The sequence below is a fragment of the Tupaia chinensis genome, unplaced genomic scaffold (assembly GCF_000334495.1).
Source record: "Tupaia chinensis unplaced genomic scaffold, TupChi_1.0 Scaffold000257_1, whole genome shotgun sequence".
NCBI lineage: Eukaryota > Metazoa > Chordata > Mammalia > Scandentia > Tupaiidae > Tupaia > Tupaia belangeri.
Genome location: NW_006159737.1, coordinates 1,557,817 through 1,575,828, shown reverse-complemented (window position 1 = coordinate 1,575,828; position 18,012 = coordinate 1,557,817). Strand labels below are relative to the sequence as shown.

General features: G+C 37.5%; 1 protein-coding gene and 1 pseudogene across 1 annotated transcript in view; both read left to right on the top strand.

Moving 5' to 3' along the window:
* Nucleotides 1-4,662, top strand: part of LOC102495420 (hyaluronidase PH-20-like) — a 28,197-nt pseudogene extending 23,535 nt beyond the window's left edge.
* Nucleotides 4,663-6,856: 2,194 nt separating this feature from the next.
* LOC102480682 (hyaluronidase PH-20-like) overlaps nucleotides 6,857-18,012 on the top strand; it is a 15,682-nt gene continuing 4,526 nt past the window's right edge. The window contains 5 exon segments of the mRNA XM_014588055.1: nucleotides 6,857-6,979; nucleotides 10,760-10,819; nucleotides 14,996-15,715; nucleotides 15,718-16,151; nucleotides 17,067-17,156. Coding sequence (XP_014443541.1) covers nucleotides 15,199-15,715; nucleotides 15,718-16,151; nucleotides 17,067-17,156 — 1,041 coding nt within the window. The 5' untranslated portion in view covers nucleotides 6,857-6,979; nucleotides 10,760-10,819; nucleotides 14,996-15,198.

The window sequence follows — 18,012 nt, the reverse complement described above, 5'->3', positions numbered from 1 at the left end:
CGCATGCGCCCTATAGCGAAAATCTCTCCAAAAAAAAAAAAAAAAAAAAGCCAAACAAAAAAACCTATCTATTAAAATGTAGTATCCTAAGTATACTGGTCCTCTTCAAGTACAAAACTATGGTTTGAACTACTTAATCTACGTAATTTGTTCCAATGGTGTTTTATAAAAAAGCAGTCTTTTTAAAAATTACCCTATTTATATGTGATTTAATATTTCCTAAGAATTAACATTATAAAGTGTTACAATTTTCTTTTCACCCTTGATTGTCAAGTTTAACTTATGTACCTAAAATGCCTTGTTTCCTCTCAGTATCCATTCACTAAGCCACTCACATCCTTCCTATGGTATTTCTCGAGTACTTTTTCTTTGCCAGGCTCAATTTAAATGTCAGATTCAAGATAAAGTGGCATGTTTCTTGCCATCAGCGAGTTTTTTGTCTATTTGAGGAACATACACACTAAAAGTGGAAAATTACAAGTGTGTGATGAATACTATGAAAAGTTTAGTAAGCACTGGCACACACATACGGATGTTGAAGTGCCAGAGGCTTCCTGAAGGGATGAGGTACAAGCTGCCTTACGGGCTGAGTAGCTGTGAGGTAGTACAGAGACATGGGATAGAAGGAGCTTTGTGAAAATGGAAAATCGAGCGTGCTTATTAGAGTGATGTGACGTAAATGATGGCCAGATGATGAAAGCCTGTGATCCATACTAAGAAGCTGGGATTGGATAGTGAAGATACTCCAGAACTTTTGTCCTGCCTTACTTTTTATCACATATAACCAGGTGATATATGCATCTGTTGTCTCAAGTTCATTCTTTTATCTCCTCCATAAGAGAGAGATACAGAGAAAGCAAGGGCGAGAGAGAGACAGCATCCTCACAAGGTCTTGACACCAAGATCTAGCCTCAGCCAGCCCGGGATCATGGGTACATGTGTGTTTGATGTACACAGCGTGGTCACTGACTTGAATCAGGACCCTTCCCATGGGGATGGCCTTACAGAATGTCTGATTTACTGCTGTGCGACCGTCTGGCTCGTTGTATTCCTTTCACTCTCCTTCACGCCTGTACAGTGTAAGCATCATGAAGACAGGCATTTGGTTGGTTTTACCTACTGCTATATTATGGTATAAGAAAGAGTACCTCAGATTTAGAAGGTGCCCACTAAATATTTATTGAACCAATGAAAGTCAGAGAAGTCCACTAAAGAATTTTAAACATGCAAGTCGTCCTGACCCCTTTCATGACTTGGGAACTCATGGACCAAAACTGTCCTTTTCCTCAGCTTATTCTTCATTCTCCTTTTCAATTATGATTGTACTGTTGAAGTTAGATTTTCATAAGTTCATGAAAAGAGACACTTTTATTATGATCTGGAGGACACTGTATATAGTTTACCTGGAATATATTGACTCTAGAGTAAACAGTGATTAGGGCTTGGAAACAATGGAGTCAGCAAGGTGAGTTGGAAAAGAAATGGATTTTGGAGTTGGACAGTTAGCAAGGCAAATTCCTGTTTCCAACATTCATTAACTCTATGAGCCTACAAGCATTAGCCTGGCTCAGCTTACATGCTAATAAGTAGCAGTATCACAACATGTGACTTTCAGAGTTCTTGAGATGAATGAATGATAGAGCGCCTGAAAAGTATTTGGTCATAGAACACCTCCATAAATGACTCTGTGGAAAGTGGGTGGATACCTTGTATTGAGTACCAGAAGGGGTTTGTACTGCTGTTTTGCTTGGAGTGTTAAACAATATACTTCTGCCATGGCAGGCTTATCTTAGCACCTGGCAGCAAGAGTAGGACACAAAATACAAAAACAGGCTTGGCAGGAATATCTTACCTAATGGACAACTTTGTGTATGAGTAGACTGCGTGGGAAATGTTATATTTTCATTTAGTTCAAGTATTTTTTCCAGGTATCATGCTAGGATCTGAGGTACAAAGTGTAATAACAGGTCGCTGCTCCCCTGGAATTTGCATTCAGACAAGGATGACAGGAACAAAAATTCCCCATGGAATGTGGTATAAGCCTATAGTGTAAAAATTGAATGAGTAAAGAACAGATTCATCCAGTTCATTAAACACAGAACACTAAAGGAACTGGTAATTTGGCTTTAAAATGATACAGAATTAGTTTGCTGGATACATTCTGTTCCCCTAACTGTCTAATACCTTACAAAACCTGTACCCTCAATACAGTAGAGGGCTTAGTTCCAAAGTAATTGGGGAAGATATTAGCATTTATGAAGCAATTAAAAAATTAATTTGAAGGAGAATAATCTCAACCCTAAGGTTTGTAGAAGACATATTCAGTATTGTTAAAAAGAAAGCAGACAGTCACTAACAGATTATGAAAATTATTTAAAGATATTTATTCAGCAGTGATGAAGAAATGAGAAGTAGTATTTTAGAAAGTCTTTGTTGTATTCTTAATCTATTCGAGCAGTCTACTAACCTAGGCTGACCAACAGGAAAATCATAGCCAATATGTATGAGTAGGACAAAATGAAGACTAGATATCCACAAAACCAGAAATAGTTCCAAAATGAAGACCTTGATTTAGTAATGATGCAGTTATTAAAAATAACATCTTCTGAACCTTTTTTCTGCTTATTGACTACTGGCAAAATAATAGTGGTCTTTAGGCAGCATCTAATCTACTAGAGATGAAAAGGACAGGTAGACACATATTGTTTTGTGAAAGATACTAAAGGTTAGATATTAAAGATATTAAAGGTTTGTCAGAGCATTAACTGATATATACTTTAAAAAAAGAATTATTTATTTAATTTTATTTATTATTATTATGATGATGATTATTTTAATTCGCTATAAATTAACTGCGCTCTCCAGAAGGAGACAGAGACAGAGGAAGAGGGAGAGTGGGAAAATAAGCCACCACATCTGTGACTGGAAGTGTGGTCAGCCATGTGGGAGTCCAGCTCCTCAACCACCATACCACCTGCTGGCCCCAACCAGCATGTACTTTACACTGATAATGGACAAGTCTGAGTTCCGGGCTATGTTGTTTTTTCACCTTTGTCCCAGGCAAGCTTGGTCAAAGCACAGCATAAGCATGGGATCCTATAACATAACTCCAGAAGGTGGAAAGATGTTGCAATAGAGGATAATTGCTATTGATTTAAAGTGAATGTCATACGTTTGTAATTCAGTTGGTATCTACCATGGATGAGTTTATTTTCTCTTTTCCAGTAGAGCATTTATTTTGAAACATTTTCTTTGAAATTATTCCAGACTTTGGAAATGCTACCCTGCCACGTCATGCCCCCAGATCCTCCTCTGTTCTTTTGAGTACTTGTTGGCAATGATCTTATTCTTTTTTTTTTTTTGGAGAGATTTTCACTGTAGGGCGCGTGCGCTCGCCAGACAGACAGAGAGAGACATAGAGACAGAAAGCGAGAAATCACCCCCCAGGGGGGATGGTCACGCCGCAATCCCTTCTCCTCCATTCTCCTCTCGGGATCTTGGGCACGCACGCACACGCGCCCGGTGTGAGTTTTAAGCCACCGGGTCCGGGACGTGAACCACGGTCGACTACGTGGGAGTCCAGCGACATAGCCATTACGCTAACTGCTGGTTCCCAATGATCTTATTCTTTACAAAATTTTGCCTGACTGATCCAAAGTAATGGGCAAACAGAGATTTCATATTTGTTAATATTTCATATTTCATCATGAACTCTGCTATGTTGAATTCATAATTCTACATAGTAACTGAAATAAACGATATGTCCACTTTGAAGTATTCTTTTTAGACTAATTAACTCTATGGAAGGAACTTCTCTTTCTGAAAGGTCACTTTTGGAATATTCTTTCCAGATTACTATACCTAGTAAACGGTGCTTTCCTTTGAATTTGGTAACACTGAAATGTATAAATCCTCAACCATGCACTCAGGATTTGTATTCCAGGACTACTCATCTTACCTATCAGTATTCCGTTTCAGTTGTAGAACTGCTAGGATTGTTTCCACACACTTATTCTGAACACAATTAACACTTAGACAAAATTAAAATTGTACATGGAAATTTTAATTTTAAAATTTAAAACTGAAAAACGTATCAATAAAACCCATCAAAATTTAGAGAACCTTGATATTTCTCTCTTCTTTTCTGCTTATACTCAAGAGCGAAATAGGAAGAAGGATGATTGGAAAAGGAGAAAATAAGTGGAGAGAAGAGAAAAAGTATAGGAACTAGAATTCTTTGCTCTCTCTGGATCTGTTGCACAGGATTTCAAGGAACATTTGGTGTAGACACAATTAATCTTCAGCTTTCTTATAACCAAGAGCAATGTACATCCTTACAACCAAAGCCTTACCTGGTCTGACTTGTGCAAATGCAAATGTTACTACCACCCCCTCCTCACCCCATCCCAAACCACCTTTTAGAAACTAAAAGAGATGACACTGCAAAATTGTTGATACTGTTTGAGATATACCATTTTCACATTCTGCTGTTACTCTCAGATTATGACAAAGTTAAAGTAATTTAGATTGTAAAGTAAGCTCTTTGAGGCATTAATATCCCTGTGAAGGATGCAAAAAAGTTTTTATTTGTTACAGATCTCATTTCTTGATATCGAAGCTTTGTTTAATATCTGTATTGTGATGGCGCTAGAACAGCAATAGAAACAATTCAAATTATTATAATACATTTTTAAACTCCAATACATTTTTAAAAATGAAAACCCTTGTAATAGTGTTTTAAATTTTGTTAGTGCAAAATCTTTTTTATTCTTATAAAGTCATTGATGGTAATGGTAAAATAATACAAAATAATACAAAGTAGTAGCCCCTTTTTTCCTCCCTCTGGCAGTGATAATTCTTGATTAGAGTTTTCTTTTTGGTGTATATTTCTGGCAATTTCCTAGGAATATGGAAACAAATGTGTATGATTACACATTTACAAAAAAGCCCTAGTGTCTAGAATGTTCAATAGCTTTCTCTTTCCCAGGACAAGATGTTTTGAGTGACTGTCCATATCAGTACAACTTTAGAATTTATTTTTTTGTTTTTGTTTGTTTTATTTTAGATTTTTTTGCTCTAGAGCATGTATTTGCCAGAGGGAGAGAGAAAGAGAGAGAGAAATCACCCCACCCCCCACCCCTGGGAGATGGCCACTCCACAATCCTCTTCCTCATCTCCTCTCTGGATTTTGGCCACACAAGCATTCATGTGTGCCCAGTGTGTTCTTCAAGCTACTGGTCTCAGGACTTGAACCACAGTCAGCCTTGTGGTGTCCAGTGGCTTAACCACATGCCACCTGTTAGCCATAGATTTATTTTTTAGGTAGGGACTGATTGTGTTGTGATCTTCCTACTTCAGTTTCTGAGTAGCTGGAACCATAGGTATGTACCAGCACTATTATCAGTCCATCTTTGTAGTGACAACATCATACTACTGTACACTATATGACAATATTTAAAGAAAGTTTTTTACTGAGGAATGGTATTTCATTTTCTAGACATTTTTTAAAATGTGAGTGGGCACATGTATTTGTCTGCCCATCCATGCAAGAGACAGGGAGAGAACCCTCCCAATAGGGCATGATCACGGACAGTCTTTGTACCTTCATTCCTCTAGGACTTTGGACACACATGTGTGTGTGTGCCCCATTTATTTTTAAACCACCGAAACTGGGATTTGAACTGCAATTGTCCTGCACTAGGAAATATATGGGGGACCTAGTAAAAGATAAGGGTTTCTTTAATAGCTTTGTTTGCAACCATCCATTTTCAATTTTGACTTTCAGGCTCTAGTGGTGAGAATTTTCCCCATTTCCTACCCTATGAGGCCATCTTTCAGATGGGAAATTTTATGTTTTGCTTTAGACAGAAAGAGGAAGGTCAGAGAGACCCCAAAGTGTTTTATTTTATGTTGGTATATTCTGAGCTCCTTCATTTTCCCCATCTGAACCTTCACAGTATGTTTCTGATAATAAAGTTGATTAGATGGCTGTGGAGAGAAGAGTTGAGTTGATAAATAGAGATTTGTAAAGAACAAGAAAAAATGTAGACTAAGATGAAACTAACTAAGTGGAAAAGAACAAATCTAAACACAGTCCCCTTAATGCACTAAATCAGTCTCCCAACTTGAAAAACTGGCCGGTCCAATAAAATGTTTGGGCCTAATTGAACTGACGTATGGCCTTCACCTTTTTGTTGTTGTTAAAAGGTATAAATTATATGCTATTTATCTCCTCTGAGTCACACAGAAACAACACTTTTTACCAGTGACTGCACAAATTCCTCCTTGTTGAGCTGTTGTGTAGATAGGGTATGACAATGTGGAGGACAAGAGAGGCTAAACAATATAAACAACATTTTCATCCTGGTATTGAATTTGTATTCTATACTCATGGAAAGTTTTAGGACTGCCTTTTCAAAATCACAGGGCCTAAAACTTGGGAATCAGCTTCACAACCCTGAAAAGAAACTGGGGTGGTGAGACAGAGGTATGCTGGCTATACGGTCTTCTCTGATATGTATGTGTGGTATTACTTATGTAAGGTTACTCAGAGAGAGACACAGTTCGGGAGAGCCCATAGTGGAGAATCAGAGGGAGAGCAGGATAGATTGCAATAGTCAGATTTTCCCTTAATGGAGGAGAAGGGGAGGTTTGGTTTAAAAATACATTAAAAAAAAAACTTTCTTTAGGCAAGAGAGAAACTTTGAGGGGGAAAACAAAACAAAACAAAACAAAACAAAACACAAAAATTTTTTTTGGTACTACAATCTTGGGTAAAAGCTGTCTTACTCAATGACATCATTTGCTTCTAGAACCTTAGAATTCATTATGGAAATCTTTACTATGATGTCATCTGCAGAGATACGGTTTTTCAACTGTTCTGTGAGTAATGATCTGGGTCTAGTTTGGTGTGGCCCATGCAAATACAGGAGGATTTTTCTCTTGGTGGCAATATAGGTGATAAACAGTACTGCCTAAGGTAATTCCCAACGAGGTAACCGTATATACTTTCTTTTAAAAATCTTGATTTACACATGATCTTCCAGGTGAAAGAGATGGCAAGGTTTGTCAGTTGATGGAGGACACACCTTCTGTACATACTGATGATATGCCCCAAGGGTAAAAACATTAAATTGTTCATTGAAGTCCTTATAGTGTTCACCCTACTCAGAAATGGAACATTTAAATATGCCAGTTGGCAGAGGCTGGCAGATGGCAAAGAGGTTATGTCACTGGACTCCCACATGGCTGACCACTGTTCAAATACTAAACTCAGTGAATTGAAAAATCATGCCAGTCTAGGGTTGGCAGGTGGTGTGGTGGTTAAGGGCACTGGCCTCCTACATGGCGGACCATAGCTTGAGTCCCAGACCTGGCAGCTTGCTTTCTCTCATTTTCCCTCTTTCTCTCCCTCTGGCCATACTATTATTATTATTATTTTATATGTAAGATGTAATTATTTAATTTAATTTAATTTAATCTAATTATTTTATTATATACATAAAATTTTTAAAAAGTTAAATAAATTTTTTTTTTTTTAAAAAAAAGGAAAGAAAATCATGCCATGAGTATGTATGTATATGCCCAAGATCTTAGAAGGGGAATGGAAGAGAAGAGATTGGGGCATGGCCATCCTTCCAGGGGATGATTTTTCACTTTTATTTTCACTGTCTCTGTCTGTCTGTTCTGTCTATCTCTGTCAAGAGCAAGATCTTATGGCAAAAACCTATAAAAAAATTTTTAAAAGATGCCGATTTACACAGTATAACTAAAACATTTGAAAGCATTAATCTATGTCTCCTATTTTGAAAATTCAGGTATTTATACGGGTCCTAAACAATTATTTTAGCCATTTAAAACCAATTTCTTGACAGATTTTTTTTTTTCGATTGAAGTCCTTTCTATTTCTAGATTTTTATGTTCCACTTGCCCTCATCAGCGGGTGTGTTGGAAAGCAAGAAATTTTAATGAGTACCTCAGATGTTTTATGAATGTGGTTTATTTCTATCGAAAAAAAAATGAGTTTCTTGATCTGAATAAATTTATAAAGAAATAATCTCGAATATAAATTTCTTTACCACTGACATAGTGTCAGGACTTTTAGATGAGTAGTATTCAGTTCATCTACTAAATACACAGGCAATAACCAAACAGTGTGAGCAGACTAAATTTGGAGGTCAATATATAAAAGCCATTAGGTGTTCTAGAAGCTGGAGTGTGGGTCTTGGAGAATTCCTAAGGTATGTTTCATACCCCTATAGCTTTCATGAAATTTATAAGTAGTACATAGGGAAATAATTTGGTTAAGTATTTTGTGGATACTAGAGTAGAATCAATTGTCTTTCATTTCTTAGCTATGCTCTAATCGTACAACTTCCTGTCTGATGGAAGGTAAGAACCAGTCCATAGTAAAAGGAAAGTGAACTACAGGAAGTCTGTTGGTCCAAAAGAGGATAAGTAGAATTTTTGTGAGATTTTTTATATATTTAGGAAACTCTGGAGACAATTAGAGATAAGCAATTCAATAGTCAGATTGGTTTGCAAAGCCTGCACATTGGAACAGACATTAAGAGATGCTAAAAATTAAAAGAAATCTAGAGCAAAGGAATTTGCACAACATGTGCAAGGAAGAATCCCTGTGGAATGAAACATTTGTTCATTTTATTCATAAGAATTTGTAACTCAAAATCTTTTATTCACTTAGCACAGGAACTTTCATGTAGGTAATGAAAGATTTGAGTTTTTATTTTTCTTTAGCTCCTGAATGAAATTGGCCTAGAGAGAGTAGTCACTCATGCCTTAGACTTGGGAAGTGAGATGACTGTCCTGGGAAGACATTTGGTTGCTTGACCCTTCAGTTATAATTTTGCTTCCCAAAGTGTGCATTGTTCAGGTAGATTGGAGAAAGTGACTTTTTCGTTTGTTTGTTTTAGGTTTTTGTCATAGAGTGTGTGTATTTGCCGGAGAGAGACAGACAGAAACAGAAAAGGAAAGTGATAAGTCACTCCCCAGGAGGGATGGCAATACCACAATCCCTTCTCTTCCATTCTCCCCTTGGGACTTTGGGCACACATGCATATGCATCTGGCATGATTTTCAAGCTTCCAGGTTTAGGACTTAAACCATGGCTCACCATGTGGGAGTCCAGCACCTTAACCACCATACCACCTGCTGGCCCTAAGAGAGTGACTTCATTTTTTCCCCCCATAGGCTGCATGAGCTCATCAGAGAAAGACAGAAAGAGAGAGAGACAGACAGATGGAAAATGAGAAAGCACAACCCAGTGTGAGTGGCCATGCTACAATCCCTTCTCTACACTCCTCTTGGGATTTTGAGCATACATACATACATGCCTGGCATGTTTTTCAAGATTCTGGCCTTGGACGTGAATTGCATAGTTAACCATGTGTGATCAGCCACCTTAACCACCATGGCACGGGCTGGCTCAGATAAAATGACTTTTTAAGAAGATAAGCTATATACCACTTATATCTCTCACATTTCTGAATCAATCATTTTTCCTAAGAAAAAAGTCTGTCTGCATCCTAAGTACTCTATTTAGGTAACTGGTATCTCTATTGGAGCCAGATATCTTAAATAAATAGTAGGAAAAATATTCATCATCATCATATTATTATTGTTATTGGAGAGGTTTTTGCTATAATGCGCGTGTGCTCGCCAGACAGAGAGAGACAGAGAGACAGAAAGCGCGGGCCTGCACCCGCAGCCGCCTGCGGCACCCGCCGTTGACTACGTGGGAGTCCAGCGACATAGCCATTACGCTAACTGCTGGTCCCCATCATATTATATTTTGAGGATGGGTATATATATATATATATATATATATATATATATATTTAGTGGTACTTATCTTCCGCATTGGTTAATATGCTTAGTTACATTTGATGAAATGAGGTGTCTATTGCTTTTGGATAAAAGATATCTTTGAACAGATGAACATTTTTTTTTTTTTGAGTTTGACTACAGTGGCCATTTGAATATTTAATATAGACCCTGACTGATGTTGAAGATTCAATGTCTATAACTTGGGCAACTCAGAGAAATAAAAACTAAAAGGCATCAGACCAGGTAAAGGAAAAGAAACACTGGCAATTGCTAATAGAAGGACAACTGCAAACTCATAGCCCATTATGGCTATTATACTTTTGTGCATTTCGTTATGCAATGGACTAGTAATAATGAAAGTTCATTACTCGTTCAAACTTGGACTCGATGGGGTACTAAGCCCTTTTGCCTATTAGTGCTTATCAGCTGAAGCACTGTAATCCCAGAAGAGTTGGAGTTAGTACCGGGTTTATGATGGTGGGATGTTGGGTGGACTGAAGGACAAGTATCCCTGAACTCAACCTGGGGTTAGACAAGTGGCATTGCAAAGTGCATGCCTAGTGAAGCTAATAGGTTTTTCATTAGCATCCTAAGTTCAGAGGCTCTTGAAGTCTTCATTGAACTACCTAGCTTTAGTCATGTCTGGGTGTGTGAGCTCCAGGCTTAGGTAAGTTGCCTTCTAAATATTGTTTGAGGTCTGTGGCTTCTGGATGATACATTTGAACATTTTTCATTTGTTCGTTTGAACATTTCCATCTTTAAAGTGTCATTTTTGGCCATACTTTTGAGTATACTAAAATTCAGAATATACCAAGCTGATTATTTAATTAGTGACTGACACATTCAGTGACTGACAGTTTCTCTCATTAACAAACACTAATCAGATACATCTGTGCCTTTCTTCCCCTTCTAGGTCTCAAAACCCTGGACTTCTGTGCTGACCTTGTAGAGCGCAATTCCAGCTAGCATCTTGGTAAGTTGGATTATCAAGAATTTATTTATCCCCCACAGTCTATCATCCCCTGGGATTTCTCATTATTTAACATATCTCCCCGCCCCCCCCACCCGCCCAGTGATGTCTGATCACCCAGGCCTGACTTCTACAAGAATCCTGTTAGATCGATCAGTTTAGCCAGATTTCCCCTTATCTCAATTTTTAATTTTAGGAATTTTCTATTTACTGACCCTTACTTTGCTGCTTGTCTGTAAATTCCCACTTTTCCTTATTCTATTTGGAATTAAGACTATTTTTTCTATTTAAGTTATTTTCTTCCATGAGTGAGTGAGTGAGTGAGAGAGAGAGACAGTGCCTATAAGAGGGTTTAATGCTGCCGTTGAGCCTTAGCCACATCCAGATTACAGCCTTGCACATGCCTAAATATACTCACGGAGGTCTCCGGACACAAACCAGGAACCTCTCCATGTGTGTCAGTCTCACAGAGCTTTGTGTGTTACAGTTGCACCATGCTCCCACTCTCTTGAGCCCTCTTATATACTGAGGTATTATTTTTACAGTAATTTTTCTGAATAAACCCTGTTTTTGTCACTGATTACTGTCCAGTCTTGTTTTCTTTGACAGCTCTTTGGCTCCTAATCAGTCTGATTCAATTTTTGTTTGAGCATCTTCATTCTGAAGTGTCATCATTGGCCATAATATTGAGCTTTCTTTAAAATTAAAAGTATGTCAGGTTAATTCACTTAATTAATAAATTTACCATATATCTATCAGGTGTCAATTGAGTGGCTTTGGAAGTTGAATAACCTGAGCTTACAATTAAAAACATACACATTTTTTAAATGAGACCATTGGGATCTACATAGATATTTCAGAAACAGAATAGATCATAGACACATTCACATTCTTTCCAAAGAAATTCTGTCGCAAGGATAAGATCAATTATATTCTTATTTTCAATGGAATATCCTTGGTATTAGTCTATGATGCATTTTTAAAATAATTATTTTATTTACCTTTATTTAATTTGTTTATTTAATTTACTTATTTTATTTTAATTTGACCAGAGAGAGACAGAGTGAAAGAGAGAAAGAGAGAGTGAGAAAGCAAGCTGCCAGGTATGGGACTTGAACCACGGTTGGTCATGTGGGAGTCCAGTGTCCCTTAGCCACCATGCCATCTGCTGGTCCCACTATGATGCATTTTTTAAAGCCAAAATATTATTATTTTTATAGCATAACAATATATTTTGCCTGGAGACTTAATATTTCGGGTTCCTATTTAAGATAGTGAATTTTCTATATTCTTAGCTATTATTTTCAAATCATGTCCTGGCATATACAAAAAGCTTATTGCCTAAATTGAATATGTATGAATTATATCCCTACTTTCCACCACAGAAATGAAATAAAATTTGATTTAGAGAACTACTATTGAGGGATTTCATTTTTTATTTGCTTGCGCTTCTCCTTTTCTCTTTTTCTTCTCATCCAAAGAAAAGGAGCATGATTCAGAAATCTAATATTTCCCTGTAATAATAGATGTCAAAAATGACCTTATCATTTCAAAAATATTTGTTTCTAAAATTTTATTTATTTATTAATTTTAGGGTTTTGCCATAGAGAGCGTGTACTTGCCAGAGAGAGACAATGAGAGGGAAAGTGAGAAATCACCTCCCCTAGGAGGCATGGCCACACCACAATTCCCAATACTCCATTCTCCTCTAGGGATTTTTGGGCATGCCAGGTGTGCTCTTTAAGTCACCATGTCGGGCCTTGAACCACTGTTGGCCATGTGAGGGTCCAGCGCCTTAATCACTACATCACCGGTTGGCCCGATATTATTTTTTAAAAAAATTTGCTACAGAGAGTGTGTGTGCTCACCAGAGAAAGACAGGGAGAGAAAGAGAAAAAGCAAGGAGACAGAGAAAGCAAGAAAGCACTCTCTATGGGGTATGATCATACTACAATCTCTCGTCCTCCATTCCTCCCTTCTTTTGGATTTTGGGCATGTGTGCACAGGAACTCGGTGTGTTTTTAAGCCACTGAGTCTGAGATTGGAACTCCACAGTCCGCCATATTGAACCCAGCCATCTTAACAACTAGGCCATGGGCTGACTCTGAAAAATATTAATTACGATGTATTAATTTTATAAGGACATACTACTTTTACTTTTATAGTAATTGCTATACATTCTTGAAGTCAGTGTCTTAAAGTTTATACTTCATCTATATTCTACTACTTAAATCTGTCACTAATTTAACAAAATACTTAGAAATGAAAGCACCTGCAAGGGGGCTTGTTCTACCACTGGGTTCATTTCAAGTGCCAATTAAACATTTATAGTATCCTTATTTTTTAAAAAAAGATTATTTATTTAATTTTATTTATTATAAATAATATTTTTTAAAGAATTTGTTACAGGACATGTGCACTAACTAGAAAGCGAGAGAGAGGGAGAAGGAAAGTGAGAAAGCATACCTCTAAGTCTGGGACTCAGACTGCTGTTAGCCACATGGGAGTCCAGTGCCTTAACCACCAAGTCACCTGCCAGCCTCTAGCAGTCTTATGTTAATTTACCATCTGCTAATCTTCTCTGCCACAGGTACTAAAATTTACTGGCATTCAAACAGTAAATATACACATATCCAGTATGTTTTTCCAAGTTGCCAAGTCTAGGACTTGAACTATGTAGTTGGTCAGGTGGAATCCAAGCTCCTAAACCATCAGGCCATGGCTGGTCCACTACATAATTTTTATTACAAAATAATTTTGAACTATTCTTGGTTGAAAGGATTTTGCTAACGTGTGTTTGGTGATGTAATTTCTTTCCTTGTTATTTAGATTTTATTATTACTATTTTTTTTTTTTGCAATAGAGCATGTATGCTTGCTGGAGAGAGACAGAGAGAAAGTGAGAAATTATTTCCCAGGGAGGATGGTCACACTGAAATCCCTTCTCCTCCACTTTCCTCTAAGGATATTGGGCATGCACACAAATGTGCCCTGTGTGATTTTCAAGTCACCGTATCTGGGACACGAACTGCAGTCAGCCATCTGGGAGTCGGCTCCTTAACCATCATGCCATCTGCTGGCCTAGGTGATTTAATTTCTTTACAACAGGAATAAGATTTTAATTTAAATGGAATTCTACATGTATTTAGCTCTTAAGCTTCCAAAGTTATTTTGAGAGAAAATGATTTTTTTTTAAAGGTTTTTGCCTTACGGAGAGTGTGCTTGCACGTGCATGCGCGTGCGAGAGAGAGACGGTGAGAGGGAAAGTGAGAAATCACCCCCCAGCGGGATGGCCATGCCACAGTCCCTTCTCCTCTATTCTCCTCCTGGGATCTTGGGCATCCATTCAAACACATCCGGCCTGATATTCAAGCTTCCAGGTCTGGGACTTGAAATGAGGTGCAAACGCTGCCAAGAAAATGATTTTTTTTTTCCCCCTAAAAGGATGCTAGTGACTTGCCAATGCTCTAGAAAGACACTGAGATCATCCCACTTCTTAGCTTGATACTCCTGAAGACCCACTGGGTAATTGAACTTCTAAGTCAGGTTTCTGGATAAGCACTGTGGTTGGCGTTTAGGGTATATCAAAGATTTAAGAGGAGTGCTTTAAGAAGCAATGTCGATGAGCTGGCCCAATAGCCTAGTGATTAAGAGAGCCAGCTAACTCACCTAACCAAGGTTTGAATCCAGCCCCGGTAGCTTAAAAAAACACACTTAAGGGACTAGCAGTTAACATAATGGCTATGTTGCTGAACTCCCAAGTAGTAGACCGTGGTTTGAGTCCCAGACCCGGTGGCTTAAACACACATTGGGTGTGTGTGCGTGTGTGCCCAAGGTCCTGAGAGGATAATGGAAGACAAGGAATTACAGTGTGGCCATCCCTCCTGGGGAAGGGGGGCAGTGATTTCTCACTTTCTGTCTCTCTCTGTCTTTCTGGCGAGTGCACGTGCCGTATAGCAAAAAAACTCTCCAAAAAATAAATAGATAAATAAATAAAAATACACTTAAGGGATGACTTTAATTGATAGGAATTATGTACAGACCTTAGGAATAATAGTAGAGAGATAAGGTCTCTCTTCAGATAAATTCAGTTAAAAAATAAACAAGTTGAGAATTTGGTAAATCTTACAATCTGTTACACAAATGCAGCCTAACAATATACTTTGTATTTCTTTTTCAGTTATAGATTACGCAACTTGTGAAACACTTCTGAAATATGAAATAAGAAGAAAAATATTTAACTATAGCATAACAATTATACCTCTCTATCCATCAAAGTTTCTTTATTCCACTACCTTTCATCGTGCCACATCTTGAATGAAATATTGAGTAAACCAAAGTGTATAGGAAGAAATAAATCATTTTCATAGTCATTAATCTGCCATGGGGGTGATAAGCTTCAAAGACATCTTTTTTGAGAGCTTTGTCAAGTCCAGTGGAGCATCTCAGACAGTGTTCACCTTCCTTTTGATTCCATGTTGCTTGACTCTGAATTTCAGAGCACCGCCTTTTCTTCCAAATGCGACTTTCATCTGGGCCTGGAATGTCCCTTCTGAATTTTGTTTTGGAAGGCTTAATGAACCACTAGATCTGAGCCTCTTCTCTTTACAAGGAAGTCCACGAAAAGATGCCACTGGGCAGGGTGTCACAATATTTTATACTGATAGACTTGGTTACTACCCCTATATAGATCACATAACAGGCACAAATGTGCATGGAGGAATCCCCCAAAGGGCATCCTTACGAAAACATTTAGAGAAAGCTAAGATAGACATTGTCCATTACATGCCAAAAGATAATTTGGGCTTGGCTGTCATTGACTGGGATGACTGGAGGCCCACCTGGGAAAGAAACTGGAAGCCTAAAGATGTGTACAAGAATGAGTCTATTGATTTAGTTCATTAATTTTACAAGTTCATGTCTCAAAGATTGCTAAGATAGCCAAAGAAGATTTTGAAAAGGCAGCAAAGAATTTCATGCTAGAGACTTTAAAATTGGGAAAATTACTTAGGCCAAATCACTTATGGGGTTATTACCCTTTCCCGGATTGTTACAATCATAATTTTGGTGACCCCAGTTACAATGGAGCTTGCTTTGATATAGAAAAGAGAAGAAATAACCGTCTTGACTGGTTGTGGAAGGAAAGCACTGCCCTTTTCCCATCCGTTTATTTAAAGAGCGACTTAGGGTCTTCTCAAAAGGCTGCATTCTTTGCTCGTAATCGTGTTCAGGAAGCCATCAGGCTTTCTAAAGTACGTGATATTAAAAATCCACTTCCAGTTTTTGTATACACCTGCTTAGTTTTCACTGATAAAACTTTGAGATTCCTATCTCTGGTAAGTAACTCAAAGTATGAGGGGTATAAAATGGTGAAGACCAATGGTGTTTAGTGGAATTTAAAAATCACTTTTTTTTTTTTAATGAGCAACATTGTATTTATTTTGAAATCTTTAAAGCAGCCACAGGTCTTGTAAAATTTGGGTCAAATTAACACTGTATTTCTTACATGAGTAATGCCATGTAAACAAGCTGAAATTTGTGTGGATTCTGAAACAAGGCACGTGAGATTTAGGGGAAATATATTTAATATACAGAACAGAAAACTACATGGAATAAAATTTTCAAAGTTTTCTTTGAGAATTTGTGAAGTTTTTGTTCCTTGAGTAAATCATCAACTTTACTGAAACTATTTACTTTGCTTCAATGTTGTTTTTCCTTTTAAAGATAAATACACACTTTTCTCTTATAAGTGACTCAAGACATGAGTGCTATAAAATAGTACAGATCAATGAATTCCAGTAATAAAAACTATTACTTTTTAAGGGAGTAAAATTTAATCTCTACTATCGTTTAGCAATATGCACTCAAGGGGTTCTGTGTAATTACATTAATGCAAAACAAGAATATGTTAACTTCTCTAATGTAATTATGTAATCTATCAGCACCATGAATAATTAGGTAGGATAGACAAAATATTCACTGAATATTTTTTCTTTCATTGACCTGCTCTCTTTTTAATAGAAGTAATTAAAGCAACAACAGTCTTTTTAAAATTTTAATTTAGTTTTTTATAGTGAGGCAGCAACTGTGTAAAAGATAGAAATAAATAGTGGAAAACTATTTAAATACTTACTGTGGAGTCAACATGCTTAAGTTCAGTGCTACTGTACAATGTATGGCACTTTTATCGATTTCTACCTGCTAACTTCAGCTGTATCATTCTTTTCCTCTCTTTTCATCACATTTTTCAGGATGATCTTGTGAACACGATTGGTGAAAGTGTTGCTCTGGGTGCTTCTGGAATTGTAACCTGGGGAAGCCTTGGGTTAATGCGAAGTGTGGTAAGTTGCATTGGTAGGAAATAGATGAAAATATTTCTACTTCGACCTTTTTTGTCAAGATTGTTTTGATATTGGATAAGAAAATTAGTACTATTTTATCTTAATCCATAGCAGTAGATGCTCAAGTAATACTTGCTGTATCAAAATATCTTGCATTTATGTGGTTATGTTGTAAGGTAGAAAATATTTCACCTCTTTTCAACAGAGGAAACAGAAACTCACTGAGATTAATTGAAATTCCTCAGTGTTCATGTCTAATAAATCAAAAAACAAGATTACAGTCTTGGTTATCTGACATGGTATTTGTTGTCAGAAAACAGGCCTTTCTTCCTTCATTTTCATTCCTTTTTATTTCTCCATTTCAGGCCTTGAGTCTCTACCACTTTAATCCTCTTGGCTCTATGCAGAAGCAAAATTGCCATATGGACAGTGTTGAATTAGAGCTAAATGTTTCTTCTTTACTGGATGTGAAAATGACATGGGAATTCTGGGTGATGAGATCTATCACCTGTGCTGGTTATTGTCCAATACTGATGAAGAATTAGAGACATAGGGAACCAGCAGTTAGTGTAATGGGTATGTCGCTGGACTCCCACATAGTCGACCGCGGTTCGCATCTTGGACCCGGTGACTTAAACTCACGCTGGGCGCATGTGTGTGTGTGCCCAAGATCCAGAGAGGAGAATGGAGGAGAAGGGATTGCGGCGTGACCATTCCCCCTGGGGGGTGATTTCTCGCTTTCTGTCTCTATGTCTCTGTCTGTCTGTCTGGTGAACGCACGCACCCTATAGTGAAAAAACCTCTCCAAAAAAAAAAAAAAAAAAAAAAATTCGAGAAAGGGGCACAAAAGGAAGAA